The 20,731-nt window shown below is 39.4% G+C and overlaps 1 protein-coding gene and 1 non-coding gene across 2 annotated transcripts; one reads left to right on the forward strand and one right to left on the reverse strand.

The window, feature by feature from the left end:
* Window positions 1-1,075: 1,075 nt before the first annotated feature.
* On the reverse strand, window positions 1,076-1,147 carry trnat-cgu (transfer RNA threonine (anticodon CGU)). Its single transcript has one exon. It is a non-coding gene; the product is annotated as a tRNA-Thr (tRNA).
* Window positions 1,148-13,587: 12,440 nt separating this feature from the next.
* LOC133422547 (polycomb protein suz12-like) lies at window positions 13,588-18,676 on the forward strand. Its single transcript, XM_061712569.1, has 5 exons — window positions 13,588-14,221; window positions 14,302-14,332; window positions 18,360-18,406; window positions 18,507-18,571; window positions 18,667-18,676. The coding sequence occupies exons 1-5, from the start codon at window positions 14,126-14,128 to the stop codon at window positions 18,674-18,676; spliced, it is 249 nt and encodes an 82-aa protein (XP_061568553.1). The 5' UTR covers window positions 13,588-14,125.
* Window positions 18,677-20,731: the final 2,055 nt, after the last annotated feature.

Below are 20,731 nucleotides of genomic sequence, written 5' to 3' on the forward strand. Positions count from 1 at the left end.
CCATACTCCCACTAAAGTGCAACAGTCTGCACTATTGGTACCAAAAACTTTCAACATCACAGAATCTTAACATTGATTCTGATTTGTAATTCTGAGAAATAAAGCTCTTCAGTACCTCCAACAAAAGGGCTATGTGGAATAAATAAATCATACAGTATGACAGAAACAGTGGGAATAATGTAAATGTAAATGTAAATGTAAATGTACTTTATTTATTAGCACCTTACATCAACCTAGAGGTGAACAAAAGTGCTTTACATAACATACAACAAAATAAAACCAAGAATAAAACATATGAACATATAAAACATCAAGTATAAAAAAAGTGTTGCCACACTACTAGGTATTAAAAGCCACCCTGAATAAATACGTTTTCATTTTAGATTTAAAAAGGCCCAGGTCAGAGGTAATAATGTAAATAGAAGAGACATAGTTAAAAGCCACAATTTGAAAATGTCTCTCATTAAGCCTATTGTAACTTTCAGAAATGTGCCAGCATCAATATCATTTTTTAACAGTTTCCCCAGAATTTATGATCTCTCAAACTGTATTATTTCATTTCATTTTCATTGTATTCTTTATTTCATTCAAAAAATAAAACAAACAATTCAATACAAATACAAATGTTCATAAATTGTTAATGAAAAGGGAGCAGAAAGAAGAAGAATCTTATCTAATCTGCCCCTTTTTCCAAGAAATAAATTCACAAATAACATAAATTAAAAAAAAAAACAAAAAAAAACAACTAAGTAAATAAAAAACTAAAATAAAATAAAAATACCGCCGTCTATGGGTATGTCAAATCAAACTTAACTAACATATTTCATTATATTTACTTAACATACAGGCTTTAATTGTTCTTTTGAGGTCAGAGGTAATAATGTAATAGAAGAAACATAGTTAAAGGCCACAATTTGAAAATGCTATTTTTTCCCCTCACTAAAATGATAAAATGATCTCTGAAAGCCATTCTGAACCGTCAAGGGATCAGGAAATAATACGCTCTCTGTCACATAGACAACATTTAAACGTTAGAGCTATACACAAAAAACGCAGTTTCATTCCCATTGTTTGCAGGCACGGACGGGGTTCGAACCCGCGATCTTCGGTTTACGAGACCGACGCCTTACCACTTGGCCACCGCGCCTGGTAGTAACGCAGGGACGCCACACCTTTTTTTATAGACGGAGCGGTGGTGAGAATACCAGATTTCTTCATTATTTTTTCGCTTGAAACTGATTTGAGATCGTATCAAATGATATAGACGGAATTAAACTGTACTGCAATTTTAAATAATATATGTAAAATCTATTAAATCAAGGTTCACGTTGAAACTGATGGGTTATAATCCCCATAAAAACAGAAAAAAATGTTTTTTATGTCGCCAAATGTCTGCGCAGATGTTTTATGTAATAATTTATAAGCAGATTTTCAACAAATATCTAAATCCTAAAACTAAAGTTTGCACAACCTGCGCTGTTCGCGAGGGGGCGTGGCCAGAGTCACACCCGGAAGTAGATTCACTGCAGATTAGATTTCAACATTTCCCAGAAACACAGAAGCTGCAGATATCGTTTACAAATGTGATAATCTTCCTTACATGCCGAACACGCGGGATGAGACTGACTGTTTTTATGAATTTCATCACAATCTTCAGCTGTAAGTAAAAGCTCTCCGTGAAAATCCGAGTAAAGCCTGAATTATTATGAATTAATTAATTAATGTTAAGGTCCGCGTTAAATCGACGCAGAATCTGGACAACATGATCGATTTCACTAGTTATTATACACTGCAAAAACTCAAAATCTTAACAAGAATATTTGTCTTAGGTTTCTAGTTAAAATGTCTAATTTTTACTAAAAAAAATCTCATTACATTTAAGACAAGACTCAAAAAACAACCATTTTCACCTGTTTCAAGTAGATTTTCACTTAAAATAAGTGGTAAAATCGCACAGGACTGTTGGAGGTAGGAGGGACGGTAGGAACACTGGGTGATAAAATGGGGAAAAAAACCGGGATAAAAATATTTAATAAAAAAAAAAAAAAAAATAAGTGGTAAAATCTGCCAGTGGAACAAGATTTTTTTGCTTGTAATGAGAAGATAAATCTTGTTCCACTGGCAGATTTTTCTACTTATTTCAAGTGAAAATTTACTTGAAACAAGTCAAAATTGTCAAATAAGTTATTTTTCTGGTGATGAATCTTTTTTAAGTGTAATGAGATTTTTTGACTAAAAATGAGACATTTTAATTAGAAATAAGACAAATATTCCTGGTAAGATTTTGAGTTTTTACAGTGTGAGCGAGACTGCATTTGAAAAAATTCCAGTTTTATTGACCACACAGATCAGCTACATAAACTTCTGTGATGAGTATTTGCTGGACGTGTTGATTGATACTCTAGTTAATGTGACTCGTAACCTTGCCGTACCTTAACTTGGACTGAATTGACGCCACTGGCTTAATAATATAAGAAGTATAAAATATCCACCTCTTTCTATAGCCCCTTTCACACAGAGATTCCGCAATATTGGTGTAAAGAAGTCCTGCCAATACGCCGCCTTTGTTGGTTCACACAGAACCATACAACGCCGGCATAACGCCGCTCCCGTCTGTAAATTCACACAGCATGCCGGCGTTCCGCAATCAGAGGCGTCACGACAGCGTCAGCGTCTAGTGGCATGCCGGCATGCCGGCTGTGTCATTCACACAGACCCCGTTTCGGCTCTGTGACGGCTCTGTGACTACCTCCGCTGCCGGCTTATTGGTGGGGCCACTTGGCCCTCCCATTCCGCCTCCGTGACTTTCACACAGAACAGCGAGGCGGCTTAAAGGCGCAACGTTCCCGCCTCGAACTGGCTGTGTGAAAGGGCCTTGTATCATTTGAAGGTCGCTTTATAGTTATATTTAAAATCTATGTTTTTAATAATTATATTTCAAGTGATTTCATACGGTTTGCGAGCGCAAAATGAAATTTGACGAGTTGGAGTTAGAGATATTAGTGGAAGAGGCAGATTGTTGTGCCGTATTCAGCACCCCTGCCGTGAAAAGCACCCCCTCGTATATTCAATGATAAGTAGACCAAGAAAAAAAAACAACACACTGACACTTCAATATATTTATATATACACACTCACACAAACACATACTTAGGAGTTTATATTATATATATTTACAAATATTATGGAAGACAACACAGTAAGCAGGTCATTAATTAATGACATCAATAACCATTTACCCGATTTTTGTGATTGTGGGAAAGTATGACTATTGTGGAATCCATGAGCGCATTTAAACATGAATCATTAACACAAAACTGGACGCTAAACAGAACGTGACACGGAATGAGAATATCATTTTTGTCAGACGAGGGGGTGCTTTTCACGGCAGGGGTGCTGAATACGGCACAACACCGGGGTATGACAACTGCAGAACAATAAGAAACACTTTTTTCTCCCAGAAAAATTTAATTTATTTATTATCAAAAATAAAAAAATGAATGTGCCTCCTGTGGCAACCTTTTGCTGAATAATACTCGATTTAACATTCAAATAAAATATTTCTCCTTTTGCATGTGTAGAATCCTCACCACAAGTTGAGCCATCCCCACCCCAGTCCTCAAATCACCAACAAGCATCCCTGCGTAATGCTGGGCAGATTAGCATTTCCTTTCGAACGTATTAAATACAGACGCAATCACAATCCCCAAACTTTCAGGCTTGGTAAATCTCATTGCGCGTGGTAAATGAACATATTTGCATTTTCCCCTCCCAGTATTTAGCGCTTTCTGCCGCGTACGCCCCATATTGATTATTCATCAGGGCAAAAGTACTAAATGAATTGCGTGTGCAATTTTGCTCATTTGAGAGACGCAGTCCTCTTTGCACGCTGTTAGTAGATCAGCTTGCACATTGGTTTGCGCGTGATGTCCAGTTTGCACACGTTTTTACGCACGCAAACCTTTAGTAAATCAGGCCCCAAGTGAATTTCATTGTTTTTAAATGAGTTCTATAGATAGTTTTGACCTTGTCTGTCCTCCAGTTTTAAACAGGGTCTGTGCAGCCTGCAGCTGAGCGTCGCCATGCCGCTGGTGGTGGACGCCGTGTGGGCGCTGTGGAGTATCGGGGCCGGCGTCTACGACTACTTCCACACCAGTGCCATGGAGGAGAGGATCCACACCCTGGAGAACGTCCTCTCCATCCACCAGTGTGTGATCGCAGCGCTGTCGGCGGGCCTCATCCTGCTCATGACCTACATACTGTGGAGAAAACACTGAACCCGGCTCGCTAGCTAAAAACCTCGGCTGTTCCAGGACGGGCCGATAACCCTCACCATGATGTTTCATTGCACTTTGCTGTTTGTTACCCAGAGAAGCTTCCAACCTGACCATGGCCAGAATGACGGTGTGACTCGGGAGATTGCTCCATATTCGAGTTTTTCCTCGCCGGAGAAGTGCCAGACGAGTTCATGAGCATTTACGGGCACCTTGAACTGAAAGCTCCCCGGACTAACTGAACTCATCCTCTCTGTGATTTATTTATTTGTTCATACTGATGAGAATCAGATCTGAGATTAAAGTATGTTTTTTTTTGTTTTTTTTTTTTCAGTTGTTAAAAATCAAATGTTGTTACCTTTTGTCAAATGTTGCATTTTTCCTAATACAAGAATGCTCTGATTTGATCAATGTATAGTTTTCCACCATCTCTTCTGCTCCTGTTTCCGCTCTAATCATCATTGTCACTGTACTAAATGAGCTGCTGTGTAACATACCCTGCAATACTACTATTATTAAAGGGAATATGTTTGACTAATAGCTCTAAGACTGTATTTTGTATTTCTGTGATTTTATTAATATATTAATGCATGTTTGCATTAAATTATCCAGATCTACAGGACTGTCTCAGAAAATTAGAATATTGTGATAAAGTTATTCATTTTCTGTAATGCAATTAAAAAAAACAAAAATGTCATACATTCTGGATTCATTACAAATCAACTGAAATATTGAAAGCCTTTTATTATTTTAATATTGCTGATCATGGTTTACAGTTTAAGAAAACTCAAATATCCTATCTTAAAAAATTAGAATATTCTGGGAATCTTAATCTTAAACTGTAAACCATAATCAGCAATAGAGCAATAAAAGGCTTGCAATATTTCAGTTGATTGTAATGAATCCAGAATGTATGACATTTTTGTTTTTTTAATTGCATTACAGAAAATAAAGAACTTTATCACAATATTCTAATTTTCTGAGACAGTCCTGTATGTTGTAAAGGCAGAGCTCATATAGATAGTCTTTATAGTGAAGAAAATCTGTTTACAGAAGTTGTAGACTGGTGAGATCATAAAACCAGAAAGAAAACTATAGAGAAAATGTCACATTTAAGTAATTTAAGTCAAAGTTTATCATCAGTATGTTTGTTATGTTGTTTCAGCCTCCAGTAACAGACCTCCATTCAAATATTTGTACTGTGATCATGTAATAAAGGAGAACAAAATCTAAAGTAAATGTTATTTATTGTAACAGATAGTATTTGACAGAAATGGTTTGTAGTGTAGATTTATCACATTTATCACAGGAAACCCGGCATGTGCTGCACGCAGGCGGCAAACGTGTTTGCGGCTTCTCTTCACACACCGACCAATCAGAGCTCGGGGTTTCTCTGGCGAGCGCGCTGATTGGTCGGAGCGGTTAGGGGGCGGGATCTTTCCATGCGCGTCATCGAGCGAGTGGCAACGTCCGCTTTGCAAGGCAGAACGAAGGCGAGAGGCGGCGGAAGCTCGGTAAGTTCCGCCTTCAAAATAAAAGTTGAAACTTTATCGAAATTAAACTTTAACCCTTGTACTGTCTTTGGATCAAAATGACCTAATTCTCCTATCCTTCTTTCCCCATGCTCTCTCCTTCCTTCTCCCTTCCTCTTTTCTCCCCTCGTACATTCTTTCCTTGTTATCTCCTTTACTTCCTTCCTTCTTTTCTCCCTTCTGTCCTTCTTTTCTCCATTCCTTCCTTCCTTCTTTCCTCTCTCCTTTCCTTCCTTCCTTCCTTCCTTCCTTCCTTCCTTCCTTCCTTCCTTCCTTCCTTCCTTCCTTCCTTCCTTCCTTCTTTCCTTCCTTCTTTTCTCCCTTCCTTCCTTCTTTCCTCCCTTCCTTCCTTGTTTTCTTTTCTTTCTTCCTTCCTTCCTTCCTTATTTTCTTTTTTTCCTTCCTTCCTTCCTTCCTTCCTTCCTTCCTTCCTTCCTTCCTTCCTTCCTTCCTTCCTCCCTTCCTTCCTTCCTTCCTTCCTTCCTTCCTTCCTTCCTTCTTTCCTTCCTTCTTTTCTCCCTTCCTTCCTTCTTTCCTCCCTTCCTTCCTTGTTTTCTTTTCTTCCTTCCTTCCTTCCTTCTTTCCTTCCTTCTTTCCTCCCTTCCTTCCTTGTTTTCTTTCCTTCCTTCCTTCCTTCCTTCCTTCCTTCCTTCCTTCCTTCTTTTCTCCCTTCCTTCTTTCCTTCCTTCCTTCCTTATTTTCTTTTTTTCCTTCTTTCCTTCCTTTCTTCTTTCCTCCCTTCCTTCCTTCTTTTCTCCCTTCCTTCTTTCTTTCCTCCCTTCTTTCCTCCCTTCCTTCTTTTCACCCTTCCTTCTTTCCTTCCTTCCTTCCTTATTTTCTTTTTTTCCTTCCTTCCTTCCTTCCTTCCTTCCTTCCTTCCTTCCTTCCTTCCTTCCTTCCTTCCTTCCTTCCTTCCTTCCTTCCTTCCTTCCTTCCTTCTTTTCTCCCTTCCTTCTTTCCTTCCTTCCTTCCTTATTTTCTTTTTTTCCTTCTTTCCTTCCTTTCTTCTTTCCTTCCTTTCTCCCTTCTTTCCTCCCTTCCTTCTTTTCACCCTTCCTTCTTTCCTTCTTTTCTCTCTTCCATCCTTCCTTCTTTCCTCCCTTCTTCCCTTCCTCTCTCCTTGACCTGAAGACAGCACAAGGGTTAAGAAATCAGAGTGTGTGCTCCAATTAATCTATATCACTTATTTCTTTTTTACCCATATAATTCTATTTATGACACTGCACTTTTTATTTTTTATTTCTATTTTTATTTTAATCTTTTATTTTTAATTTTGTATCTTTTCATCTTTATACAGGACTGTCCCAGAAAATTAGAATATTGTGATTTTCTGTAATGCAATTACAAAAACAAAAATGTCATACATTCTGGATTCATTACAAATCAACTGAAATATTGCAAGCCTTTTATTATTTTAATATTGCTGATCATGGTTTACAGCTTAAGAAAACTCAAATATCCTATCTCAAAAAAATTGAATATTTGAAAAACAGCTGCAGAAATACTGCAGGAATGACATAGCAGCAGTTAAATGCAGCCTTCTGTAAGCTTTAAATATCCACTGGGCTTACATCAAATACATCAAAACACAACAATAAAAAACACTTTTCTGAACTTATCAATATGACTCTGTCCTTCACAGGATAAGTAACATGGATCACTGCAAAAACTCACAATCTTAACAAGAATATTTGTCTTATTTGTAGTTAAAATGTCTCATATTAGTAAAAAAAAATCTCATTGGACTTAAAACAAGACTCATCACTGGAAAAAACATAAATTTTCACCTGTTTCAAGTAGATTCTCACTTAAGATAAGTAGAAAAATCTGCCAGTGGAACAAGATTTTTTTTGTTTGTTATGAGAAGATAAATCTTCCCAATGGCAGATTTTTCTACTTATTTCAAGTGAAAATTTACTTGAAACAGGTGAAAATTGTCAAATAAGTTATTTTTCTGGTGTTATTTTTCTGGTGATGACTCTAAATGTTGAAATAGCAGTAAAACCACATTCATTTTTATTTCAGGGGGGGGGGGGATTTTGATTTTGATTTTGATGGACAGCTTTCAGCAGAGGCTTCAGAGCTTCTGGTGTCCGGGATCCCCTCAGCTCCTTGTATTCCCCAAATCCTTGAATACTTCTCCTCCTCTCCACTTTTAAAGAAAGATTAAAATATGTTCTTCTTCGCGTTCTTTGTATTGCTTTCTGGCACACTCTCGACTCCCGGTGTTGTGCCGTATTCAGCACCCCTGCCGTGAAAAGTACCCCCTCGTCGTACACACACGACGAGGGGGTACGCACACACGTCCAGTTTTGTGTTAATGATTCATGTTGAAATGCGCTCATGGATTCCACAATAGTCATACTTTCCCACAATAACAAAAATCGAGTAAATGCTTATTGATGTCATTAATTAATAGCCTGCTTACTGTGTTGTCTTCCATAATATTTGTAAATATATATAATATAAACTCCTAAGTATGTGTTTGTGTGAGTGTGTATATATAAATATATTGAAGTGTCAGTGTGTTGTTTTATTTCTTGGTCTACTTTTCATTGAATATACGAGGGGGGGCTTTTCACGGCAGGGGTGCTGAATCCGGCACAACACCGGGACCTCCGTAAACTGATTTATGGTTCTGCGTTACACCAACGCAGAACCTACGCCGTATGGTACGCGGCGACGCGCACGTACGTTGCGCGTCGCCGCGTACCATACGGCGTAGGCTCTGCGGCGATTTAGCGCGGAACCATAAATCAGGCTTTACGAGTGAACGTCTCACGAGGGGCAGTCGCGTTGCGACGCCACTGTAGCCAAATCGCAAGGAGAGAACAGAGAACTGTGAGCTCATGAGAAGTCCCGGTACGCCGTAAAAAGTCCCGGTACCCCAGAGGCTAATATTGAGAAGTGGGGGTACTCCGTACCGCTGCGTACCGGCCCCATGGATCTATTAATAAAATCTGGATGGGAGATCGAAAATGGCCGCCCATTCATTTCAATGCATTCTGCTCAGCCAGCGCATACGCTGAAAAAGTTCCTGACTTCCGGGTTTACTTCCGCGTTAAGGGGTCCATAGAGCATGCTCAGTTGAGTCACCTCCCATGATGCTCTGGGGCCTCCCATCATGTCCCGGGGCAATGACGCGAATATTAATATAATATGTATTAATATAATATATTAATTAATGTATATTATTACATGTATAGTATTACATATATCATTAATGTATTAATATAATATAATTACATAATATATATTAATATAAACATCCGTGGAATGCACGGACACGGCTGTGACGTCACCTGTGACGTTGAGTTCAGTACTTCAGTGTTTGAAGTGATTTTTGTGCCTGTTAGTCCGGGGAGCTTTCAGAAAGAGACTTTTCTTTGACTTTTCTGGCCGTTATAAAACATTTTTGACGGATAAAAAGTCCATGACTTAAAAATATAGAATACAAAGATTAGTAATTGCCGGTGATTACAGCTGGAGGTTCCTGTGAACAGTTTTAGAGGCTTCTCTTTTACTATTGCGGTCTATGGGAAAAAAGCTTTCTGGGCCACATGGGATTTTTTGTTGCAGTACCGCGGCTGGACACTGGGGGAAATCGGCGCGCCTTCTGAGCACGAGACCCGGGGGCGTACCGGCCCACTTAAAGGAGCATGAGGCAGGATTGAGGCAGGATTTATGAAAAAAATTAGTATACATTTTAAGTTTTCTAGTAATAATGTCAGATGAAGCGTTCCAAACCAAAAAGAATGATTCCTCTAGTGTATCTCTCCTTTGCCTTGAACAGGCTGTGTGCTGCAAAATGTGCTGCAATTCGGTCCCGAATTTCCCGCGCTGTCCTGCGGATGTGACGTCACATGACGCTGCATGCACGTTCTCCCCGTTCTCCCGTGCCGGCTTCACTGTTGGCTGCAGTACCCCCCAACGGCCGTCGTGGTGAAGGGTGGCGCTAGAGAGTCTCATTTCTTAAAAGGAGCCTCATGCTCCTTTAAAGAACTGCATGGATGGAATATTCCATTTTAACGCGAAAGGGAGGGGGTGTGCACGGATTCTCTATTTCTCTGTATTTTATTGTGTTGTTTTTGCTTGTGATTTAAACATACAAAATGACAATTTATAAACACATGGATGGGGCTCACTCCACACTCCAGGGTCCCCCAATTAGACTAACAGCTGTACGGGGAGTGTGTGGGCAGCTGCTCTGGGGCGGTTGCCTACCAACGGCTCAATACAAAGACCGCCGCTGCAGCCTGCAGCTGAGCCCGCTCTGCTTCGCCATGCTGAAGGTGGTGGGTGCCTTGGAAAATATGTACAAAATTGTGTTTTGTCTCTGTGACCTCTTCAACATCGGACCCATGAAGGAGAGGATCCACACCCTGGAGAACGTCCTCCTCATCCAACAGTGTGTGATCGTAGGCCTCATCCTGCTCATAATCTACATACTGTGGAGAAGACACTGAAACCGGCTCACTGGCTAAAAACCTCGGCTGTTCCAGGACGGGCCAATAACCCTTGTGATGTTGTTTCATTGCACTTTGCTGTTTGTTACCCTGGGTAGCTTCCAAACTGACCTGATTCCTCCCTTTACAAGTTCCTTAATCGACTAAGAAGTGCACTTCACCTGCGTGAAGCTGCCCCCCACCCCATGCAAAACTCAGTAAAAATATTCTCAATCGTTTGTGCTGCGTTAGTACGACGGAGTATTAGGGCCAAACTAAGACAAAAAAAAAAATTGGAAATTACGAAAATAAAGTCGTAAAATTACGAGAATAAAGTCAAAACCTAATGTTGAGAGAATAAAGTTGTAATATTATGAGAATAAAGTTGTAATATTACGAGAATAAAGTTGTAATATTACGAGAATAAAGTCGTAATATTACGAGAATAAAGTCGTAATATTACGAGAATAAAGTTGTAATATTATGAGAATAAAGTCATGGCCTAATGTTGCGAGAATAAAGTTGTAATATTACGAGAATAAAGTCGTAAAATTACGAGAATAAAGTCGTAATATTACGAGAATAAAGTTGTAATATTATGAGAATAAAGTCATGGCCTAATGTTGCGAGAATAAAGTTGTAATATTACGAGAATAAAGTCGTAAAATTACGAGAATAAAGTCATAGCCTAATGTTGAGAGAATAAAGTCGTAATATTACGAGAATAAAGTCGTAAAATTACGAGAATAAAGTCGTAATATTACGAGAATAAAGTTGTAATATTATGAGAATAAAGTCGTAATATTATGAGAATAAAGTTATAATATTACGAGAATAAAGTCGTAAAATTACAAGAATAAAGTCATATTGTTGCGAGAATAAAGTCGTAATATTACGACTTTATTCTCGTAATTTTACGACTTTATTCACGTAATTTCAATTTTTTTTTTGTATTAGTTTGGCCCTAATACTCCGTCGTAGCGGTAGTGCTGGTTTGTGCAGAAAGAAATTTCGTTTGTGCTGCTTTACTTTTGAAGATATAACGGGTTAATTATGAAACGATGACGTCACGCAGCCCCCGACTTTGTCCAAAATAAACCAAAATGGTCTTGTTTGCTTGTGCTGCGTTAGTGCTGATTATATTACTTAGATCCATATTTTTGAATATGCCACTATTGAAATGAGGACATTTCATTTACAAAAAGGGAAGAATGTAACATGAGATCTATTTTTGTTTTGGCTGAACACAATTTCAAGGAGTTTCGCTCCTGTGCTTTGGTTTTTGATATCCAGTAGGCTATACCGTAATGTTTAAAGATCCAACAAAATTCCCGCAACCCTCCGAAATGGTTTCTTTTATTTTTTTGTCAAATGTGCAACATTCCATCAGACAGAAAACCGGACAAATAATTAATCATAGATAGAAAGCTGTTTTATTGTTTTAAGAACTGTGTTGTGGTCTGATGATAAATTCATAGACGACGTCATCATCCAGCTTTTGCTCTGTTTATCAACTCAATGTCCAATAAAGTTTGTTGTATACATTTGAACAATGTTTGTATCTTTTTTGTGCGGGAAAAACTCGCGTTTGTACCGTAAACCATCTTTACAACCGTCTTTGTTCTTTAGCTCTAAAATATAAATCTAGTTTTTAAATGGTTCTCAAAACCCTGATCTAATATCTGATTTCAAGGTAAGTGGAAATACACTCTAATACAATATAGACTTCTTATAGCAACATTTCTTGTCTTATTTAGATAATTCTGTAAATTGGCACCAACATTGGTATTAACCATGAATATATATGCAGACAAGGGGAAAAAAAGAAGATTAAAATGCATATATGTTTTACCAAAATTGTATTAACCATTAATTACAGAAGAGTATTAGGGCCAGGCAGGATATAAATGAAAATAAGATTTTAGAGGAGGAAGATTTTTTTTTCATTATGCACTTCGAGAAAAAAGTTGAAATGTCGAGATTAATGTTGAAAAGTTGAGAAAAAAGGCGAAATTTCGACTTTATTCACGAAATTTCGACTTTATTCTTGAAATTGTATTTCAACATTAATCTCGACATTTCAACTTTTTTCTCGACATTTTGACTTTTTTCGAAGTGCACAATAAAAAAAAATCTTCCCCTATCAAATATTAAAAAAAAAAAGATTAAAATGCATATATATGATTTAAGTTTGACCAAAATTGGTATTTACAATAATATATATGCAGACATTAATCTCGACAACATTAATCTCGACATTTCGACTTTTTTCTCGACATTTTGACTTTTCTCGAAGTGCACAATAAAAAAAAATCTTCCCCTATCAAATATTTTTTTCTCCTGCATGGTCCTGATACTCTTCCGTATTAATATATATGCAGACAAGGGGGAAAAAGGAAGATTAAAATGCATTTATATGCTTTAAGTTTGACCAAAATTGGTTATTAACCCCTTGTGCTGTCTTCGGGTCAGGAGGAAAGAAGGAAGGAAGGAAGGAAGGAAGGGAAAAAAGAAGGAAGGAAGGAAGGAAGGGAAAAAGGAAGGAAGGAAGGAAGGAAGGAAGGGAGGAAAGAAGGAAGGGAAAAAGAAGGAAGGAAGGAAGGAAGGGGAGAAAAGAAGGAAGGAAGGGAGAAAAGAGGGAAGGAAGGAAAGAAGGGAGGAAAGAAGGAAGGGAAAAAAGAAGGAAGGAAGGAAGGGAAAAAAGAAGGAAGGAAGGAAGGAAGGGAAAAAAGGAAGGAAGGAAGGAAGGAAGGAAGGGAGGAAAGAAGGAAGGGAAAAAAGAAGGAAGGAAGGAAGGAAGGGAGAAAAGAAGGAAGGAAGGGAAAAAAGAAGGAAGGAAGGAAGGAAGGGAAAAAGGAAGGAAGGAAGGAAGGAAGGAAGGGAGGAAAGAAGGAAGGGAAAAAAGAAGGAAGGAAGGAAGGAAGGAGGAAAGAAGGAAGGAAGGGAGAAAAGAAGGAAGGAAGGGAGAAAAGAAGGAAGGAAGGAAGGAAGGAAGGAAGGGGAGAAAAGAAGGAAGGAAGGAAGGAAGGAAGGAAGGAAGGAAGGAAGGAAGGAAGGGAGAAAAGAAGGAAGGAAGGAAGGGAGAAAAGAAGGAAGGAAAGAAGGAAGGGAGAAAAGAAGGAAGGAAGGAAAGAAGGAAGGAAGGGAGAAAAGAAGGAAGGAAGGAAGGAAGGGAGAAAGAAGGAAGGAATGAATGAAGGAAGGAAAGGAGTAAAGAAGGAACAGGAGAATCAGGTCATTTTGACCCAAAGACAGTACTAAGAGTTAACCATTAATATAGACAGACAAGGGGGAAACATTTTATTTTGAAAACACCGACCGGAAGTGGTCGGTGTTGTTGCTGCTGCTTCTTTTTCTACCTCTATCTTTATTTCCTCGCAGCCGCTCGGCCAGAATAATGGGGATTTCTGTGAATTAACGTCCCCTAACCCCCTCAGACTGGTGTTTTCCGTGTTTATCCGCCCCCCAGACCTCGCAGTTTGTCCCCGGGGAGCTCGTAATTCGGCCATGCCGGCCCGGTAGCGGCTAGGGAAGTTAGCCGCCTCGTTTGTTTCGCGCATTTCAAGAAGTCTCCCTCGCTGATTTTCTAACGTGCTAAACCGGTTTTTTTTCTACACCAAAAAAACCTCGCTTTTCCTGCCTCAAAAAGTACAAGAAACGGCTCTCAGGCGTTTTTAAGATGAGGGAGCAGCATTTCTGCAGCAACAAAGAGGAGAAGAGGAGCTGATTTTCCTCTTCTTTCTGTGTTTTTTGAGTCTTCCTCACACCTTTCAGGAGGTTTATCCCGGGGGTGGGAGGTTAGGTCAGGTCCTAGGAGGTTTATCCCCGGGGAGAAGAGGTTTATCCCGGGGAGAAGAGGTTTATCCCGGGGTAAATGGCTCCCCACAAACAGGGCTCCTCGCTGGGGTTCGGGGCTGGGGACCAGCCCGGAGCTGCAGCAAAGAAGCCGAACATGCAGCTGCTGCAAGCCGACCCCATGATCTGTTCCCTGCAGGCCTTCGAGAGTGAGTTACAGTTACAGTTATAGTTACAGTTACAGTTATAGTTACTGACCATGATCTGTTCCTGCAGGCCTTCGAGAGTGAGTTACAGTTAGTTACTATTATAGTTACAGTTACAGTTACTGACCACGATCTGTTCCTGCAGGCCTTCGAGAGTGAGTTACAGTTACTATTATAGTTACAGTTACTGTACCTGCAGGCCTTCGAGAGTGAATTAGTTAGTTACTATTATAGTTACAGTTACAGTTACAGTTACTGACCATGATCTGTTCCTGCAGGCCTTCGAGAGTGAGTTACAGTTACAGTTATAGTTACTGTTATAGTTACTGTTATAGTTACAGTTACTGTTACAGTTACTGTTACAGTTACTGTTACAGTTACTGTTATAGTTACTGTTACTGTTACTATTACTGTTACTGTTACAGTTACTGTTATAGTTACTGTTATAGTTACTGTTATAGTTACTATTACAGTTACTATTACAGTTACTGTTACTGTTTACAGTTATAGTTACTATTACAGTTACTGTTATAGTTACTATTACAGTTACTGTTATAGTTACTGTTACAGTTACAGTTACTGTTACTGTTACAGTTACTGTTACTGTTATAGTTACAGTCAGAGGTGGACAGAGTACTCGACCCCCAGTACTTGAGTAAGAGTACAAATACTACTGGTCAAAATTTACTCCGTTACAAGTAAAAGTAGCTCAGTCAAAATATTACTCGAGTAAGAGTAGAAAAGTACTTGCTTTTAAAGGTACTTAAGTATCCAAAAGTAAATGCTTTAAATTTACTTTTTAGTAAAAGTAAGAGTAAGAGTAAATCTCTTATTTTCCACATCAGTAAATTACTATTTTTTTTCTAAATTAATTGTTGCAGCTCTGTCTTGACTTGTTGACTCTGTCTTGACTTGTTGCAGCTCTGTCCTGACTTGTTGCAGCTCTGTCCTGACTTGTTGCGGCTCTGTCTTGACTTGTTGCAGCTCTGTCCTGACTTGTTGCGGCTCTGTCTTGACTTGTTGCAGCTCTGTCTTGACTTGTTGCGGCTCTGTCTTCACTTGTTGCGGCTCTGTCTTGACTTGTTGCGGCTCTGTCTTGACTTGTTGACTCTGTCTTGACTTGTTGCAGCTCTGTCTTGACTTGTTGCGGCTCTGTCTTGACTTGTTGCAGCTCTGTCTTGACTTGTTGCGGCTCTGTCTTGACTTGTTGCGGCTCTGTCTTGACTTGTTGACTCTGTCTTGACTTGTTGCAAGCTCTGTCTTGACTTGTTGCAGCTCTGTCTTGACTTGTTGCAGCTCTGTCTTGACTTGTTGCGGCTCTGTCTTGACTTGTTGCAGCTCTGTCTTGACTTGTTGACTCTGTCTTGACTTGTTGCAGCTCTGTCTTGACTTGTTTGCAGCTCTGTCTTGACTTGTTGCAGCTCTGTCTTGACTTGTTGCGGCTCTGTCTTGACTTGTTGCGGCTCTGTCTTGACAAACGCAGGCTACTTTGGCGGTATCGTTTTGAGGAGGCTTGACGTATTTCCGCTTTACGTACATCCCAGTGGAGAGCGTGCACTGTGATAGGTCTCCTCCTTTGACAAAAAGACAGCTTTTGTGTCCAATAGGATTTTAGGGAAGAAGAAAAAAAGAACAGACCTGAAAGTAACGAGTACTTTTCAGGCCTTCCTAGAAATTTACTCGAGTAAAAATATTTGTCTTGGAAATGTATTCAAGTAAGAGTAATAAGTACCAAAGAAATCTAATACTCAAGTAAAGTACAAATCCTCTGGATATGTACTTAAGTACAGTACTCAAGTAAATTTACTTTGTTACTGTCCACCACTGGTTACAGTTACTGTTACTGTTTATTTACCCCTAAACTGGTCTGGACCTTCCAGGAAATGTTACAGTTTATTTACACTGAGACACGTGGATCAGTGCAGTGAGAGGAGCAGCTGGAGACACTAAACTTAAACTGTCATCTAGGGACGCAAGGATCCATACTGAAATATCGATATTTCCAATACCAGATCCATTCTCAAATGAAAATATCGATACTTCCGATACTTCAGTCATTTGTGCTAATGTATATCCTTAACAGGAAGAAGGTGGAAAGTAACTAAACTATTACGATTTTGTGTAAATGACACGCTGCTGGTAAGAAATACACAATATATCGGTATTGAATCGTTATCGCAGATACCAGCCTGAATTTTACTCAATATCTGATCGGAAAGGAAATTGGTCGTATCGATCATCAGTACCAAGTCAAAACGTGATGCGTCACCCTTGAGATTTGCGCCCTTGTATCTGGCGTTTGCCTTGATAGGAGTGAACATGCTTACTGTTGCTGTTGCATGGCTTTTCAAACACTACAACAGCTCAGGGATACTATCGTAATTAATTTTCTTTAACTGAATGCAGCTCATAACTTTCCCAAAAGAAAAAGCACAGAGTAGATCACAACTTCTTATATCGATATTACAAGTGTCTGGTTCTAATTTTAAAAGTTGAGTGTATAAATTGTCATTTGAACCTTCTATGGGCCAATCCACAAAAGGATTGCGCGGCTTTTGCAGCCGCTAAACCGGTGCAAATGAGACAAAAAGAGAGCGTCTAATTCACAAAGCACCCGCAAAGGGGAATTGCACCACAAACTGCGCTGCCAAGCAAATAGTGTCATGGTGCGCCTGTGCCATTTGCATGCATGTAAATTAGGTAATATTCATACATTCGGCGCAAAATTGCCCCCTTTCTATGCAAATAAGCCTAATTGCAAAAACCGTCTAATTCACAAAGGCCAGGGCTATTTGCCACACGCAAAAATAGTGGAGCAAATACCGTCTTTTCGAAGCGTGTATTAGCTGCGCGCAAACTCACTCCTCACTCCCCATCTGTCTCTGTTTCTCTCTCTCTTCAATATCATTCAAGCCTGTGTGATACTGAATGATATTAAGGGTGAAATCTACAGTCAGACATGACTGTAGACAGTCAGATCAAGTGGGGTTGTGGACTTATCTCGGATTTAAAAATAAAAATAACAGGACGGAGCTAGGGCTGGGCGATATGGACCAAAAGTAATATCTCGATATTTTCTAGCTGAATGGCGATACTCGATATATATCTCGATATTTTTTCTGTGCCATAATTGGGGTTTCCCCCAAAGCATTATAGCATAGCATCTCTGTTAGCATCTCTGTTAGCTTCATCTTTTCTGAGGCAAACCCTTAAAAAAACTTTATTAACAGAGGTCTGCACAATATCAAAATGTATAAAACACATGAAATAAAAATAAACTGCCTGCATATATAGAATAAAAAAGCTTCTTGAATAAAATAAAACAAATATCCCTTTCCTGCATAACAATTAAATTAAAATACGCTGTAATTAATACAATGTAGACAGTAACAGGCAGACTTTTCCACTGAGGTTGACAGTTGTGCAAATAACAAAACATTTGTGCAAATCTCAAATAAAACATTCAAGTCAATTTGTCACAAAATAAGCTATATCAAAATTAAAAAAAAAAAAAAAATTATTATTATTTTTTTTTTAAATCGATATAAACGATATTGTCTCGTACCATATCGCGTTTGAAAATATATCGATATATATTAAAATCTCGATATATCGCCCAGCCCTAGACGGAGCTCAGGATTCATCCATACAGTAACACTGACAGACGGGGATATTGATTCCCAGATATGGTTTCTCTCTGTCGGAGTTAAATTTCTTGTCTGAAGTTTGGAGGAATGCCTGTGCACCTGCATCAGGACATTTAACTCGTGGTCTGTGAATTTCATTTTTCGCTTTCTCTCTGCCATTCTCGTGTCTACTGTGTTCTTGACGCAAAGGCAACATTTATATAATTTGCCACCTGGCTGATTGTGATCACAGCGCAAATTGCACTCAGCTGCAAAACTTCATGGGCGTGTTTGCGCCGGCATATCATTAGAGCAAAATCTTTTGTGAATAGGACCTTAAAGCGGGCAAATTACGGGCGCAAATGCGGCGCAATTCACAGCGCTATTTGCGGGGCGCAATCTATTCTTTGTGGATTGGGCCCTATGTGTCTAAATATGTGTATTACCAAATAATAATAGCTGTGTAACTGTTTATTTTCAGAGCCGACACAAATCTATAGGTTCCTCCGCACAAGGAACTTGATAGCCGTGAGTTTTCCCTTTTCTAACAAGTATTAACTTGATCATTGGAGATCAATAAACTCCACATTTAAACACTACTTCCTTTTCTCTCCCTGGTACATTTCAGCCAATATTCCTGCACCGGACGCTCACCTACATGTCCCACAGGAGCTCCCGGAGCAACACCAGAAGGTACAAAGAAAAGAAATCACTGAAATTGTTGAGAAGCTGTGTTGGATTCATTCATTGTTCCATACTGTACTTTTGCAACCTGTATTTTTCTGCAGCTCTAGGTAACCTGCTTCTTTATCTTTTAAATATGTTTGGTTTAAAGTAGGGCTGAAACGATTCCTCGAATAATTTTGAGTAATTCGATTACAAAAAATGATCGAGGAATTCTCTCTGCCTCGAGGAATCGTTTAATTTTGCAGCTCAAAGCAGGTGTTTCACACGGACTACATTTAATGTGGCACAACTCGCTGACGCCGCGCACGTAGAGGAAGAAGAAAGAGGAGGAAATGTTTGGTTTTTGTAACATGCTCAGGCGAGAGACACATGTAGCTCAGTGCTTAACTTTTATTTTGAATCCACTCTACATTCTTCTGGTCCGTTCTCCTATATGTTCCCCCTCTAACCCGGTACTTACATAGGTTCCTCTAAACATCTGTTTTATAATATATAAATAATTTTATTTTGAACACTGCCAAAACTCAAAATCTTAACTAGAACTTAAAATTAGCTTGACACAAATGAAAGTTCAATTGAAACACGTGGGAAAAACACCTAACCTTTTAAGTTATGTGTGTTATCAGGCGTAACAGCATTTTTAGGTCAGAAATAAGAACATTTCTTGGTAAGATCCTTAGTTTTTTGAGTGAATCAGTGAATTTGGTCGACTGTGTAAGTTCAGGGTTTTTAAATGCACAGCCATGAACTACTGGATTATATCATTTAGGCCCCGTTTCCACATAGCCGGGTATTTACAAAAACGGATATTTCCCCCTCTACGTTTTGAAAAATTCCATCGTTTACACAAGATCGTTTTCAAATCTCTTCGTTTACAGGGATCTGCATAAATACGCTGTTAACGTCATGCCAGCCAATCAGAATCCTGGAAAAACATCAACAAATGACACGTGTAACTTCCAGTTAAGGCTGATTTATGGTTCTGCGTTACACCAACGCAGAGCTACGGCGTAGGGGTACGCAGCGACGCACACCGTACGGGCGCGCATCGCCGCGTACCCTACGCCGTAGGCTCTGCGTCGATTTAACGCAGAACCATAAATCAGGCTTTACTTCCAAGACGGAACGAAAGTCTTTGGTTTGGAGTGACAGAGAAGTGAGTTACTTTTAGGTGTGACTTTAGAATATAAAACAGGTAAAATACAAGAAAAATATTAACGGTGGCCAAACTAATTGTAAACACAGGTCGCACACATGACGCTGGTGACGTTTCTGTTGCATAATGTGACGTTCTGAAGCCTAAATGTCCGTTTTCCTCTGTTTAGACGCAAACTTGAAAACGGAGTTTTTGCAAATCTCCACTTTTGGCCGGAGTTTTCAGAAATGATTGTTTTTGGTGACTTTGAGCTCCGTTTTTCGTGTAAACGAACGGCCAAAACGCATGAAAACGCCTCCGTTTTTGCTCCGTGTAAACGGGGTCTAAAGGCTGAATTATGCTTCTGCGTCAAAATGGCGCCGTGCCTACGGCGTGTGGTTTGGATCGATGCAGAGGACACGCCGTCACCCTGCTGTGTCAATGACGTGCACTTCCCGAAAATTGTAACTACGCGTCGAGGAGACGCAGACCACACGCAGACCGAGAGGGCTGTGATTGGTTCGTTTGAAAGCGAAGCATTTCCGGTTTCCGGTTTGAATCAGTAGTGAACTTCCAGGGCTCTTTTCTTCGTTTATATGTGATTTTTTTTTTTTGTTTTGGTTTTTTGCACAATAGTTGTCCTTATTTCTTTGATTTACTGTGACCGGAAATAGTCGGATAAACCATTCAGAAAAAGATCGGCTAACTAGCGGTCGCGGGGGGGGTACTGCACCGCGACCAAACGGAGAGACGGAGAAGTCCGAAGGGTTCAGCACGGCGTCACGGCTGCGGCGTGTGTTTCTGCGTCGGTGTGACGCAGAAGCATAATTCAGCTTTAGTCTTAGTAATGTCAATTAACATCTAACATCTTATGTATATTTATAATTGCTCTTTAACTAAACAAAAATATGTTTTGTCCGATTAATCAATGGAATTTTTCAGTAGATTACTAAAATATTTGATAGCTGCAGCCCTAGTTTTAAAGCAGGTTTTTTCATGATAGTTTGCCTCTCAGAAATCCGCCTGCTTTC

Source organism: Cololabis saira, chromosome 21 (genome assembly GCF_033807715.1).
Source record: "Cololabis saira isolate AMF1-May2022 chromosome 21, fColSai1.1, whole genome shotgun sequence".
In the NCBI taxonomy this organism is placed as follows: Eukaryota; Metazoa; Chordata; class Actinopteri; order Beloniformes; family Belonidae; genus Cololabis; species Cololabis saira.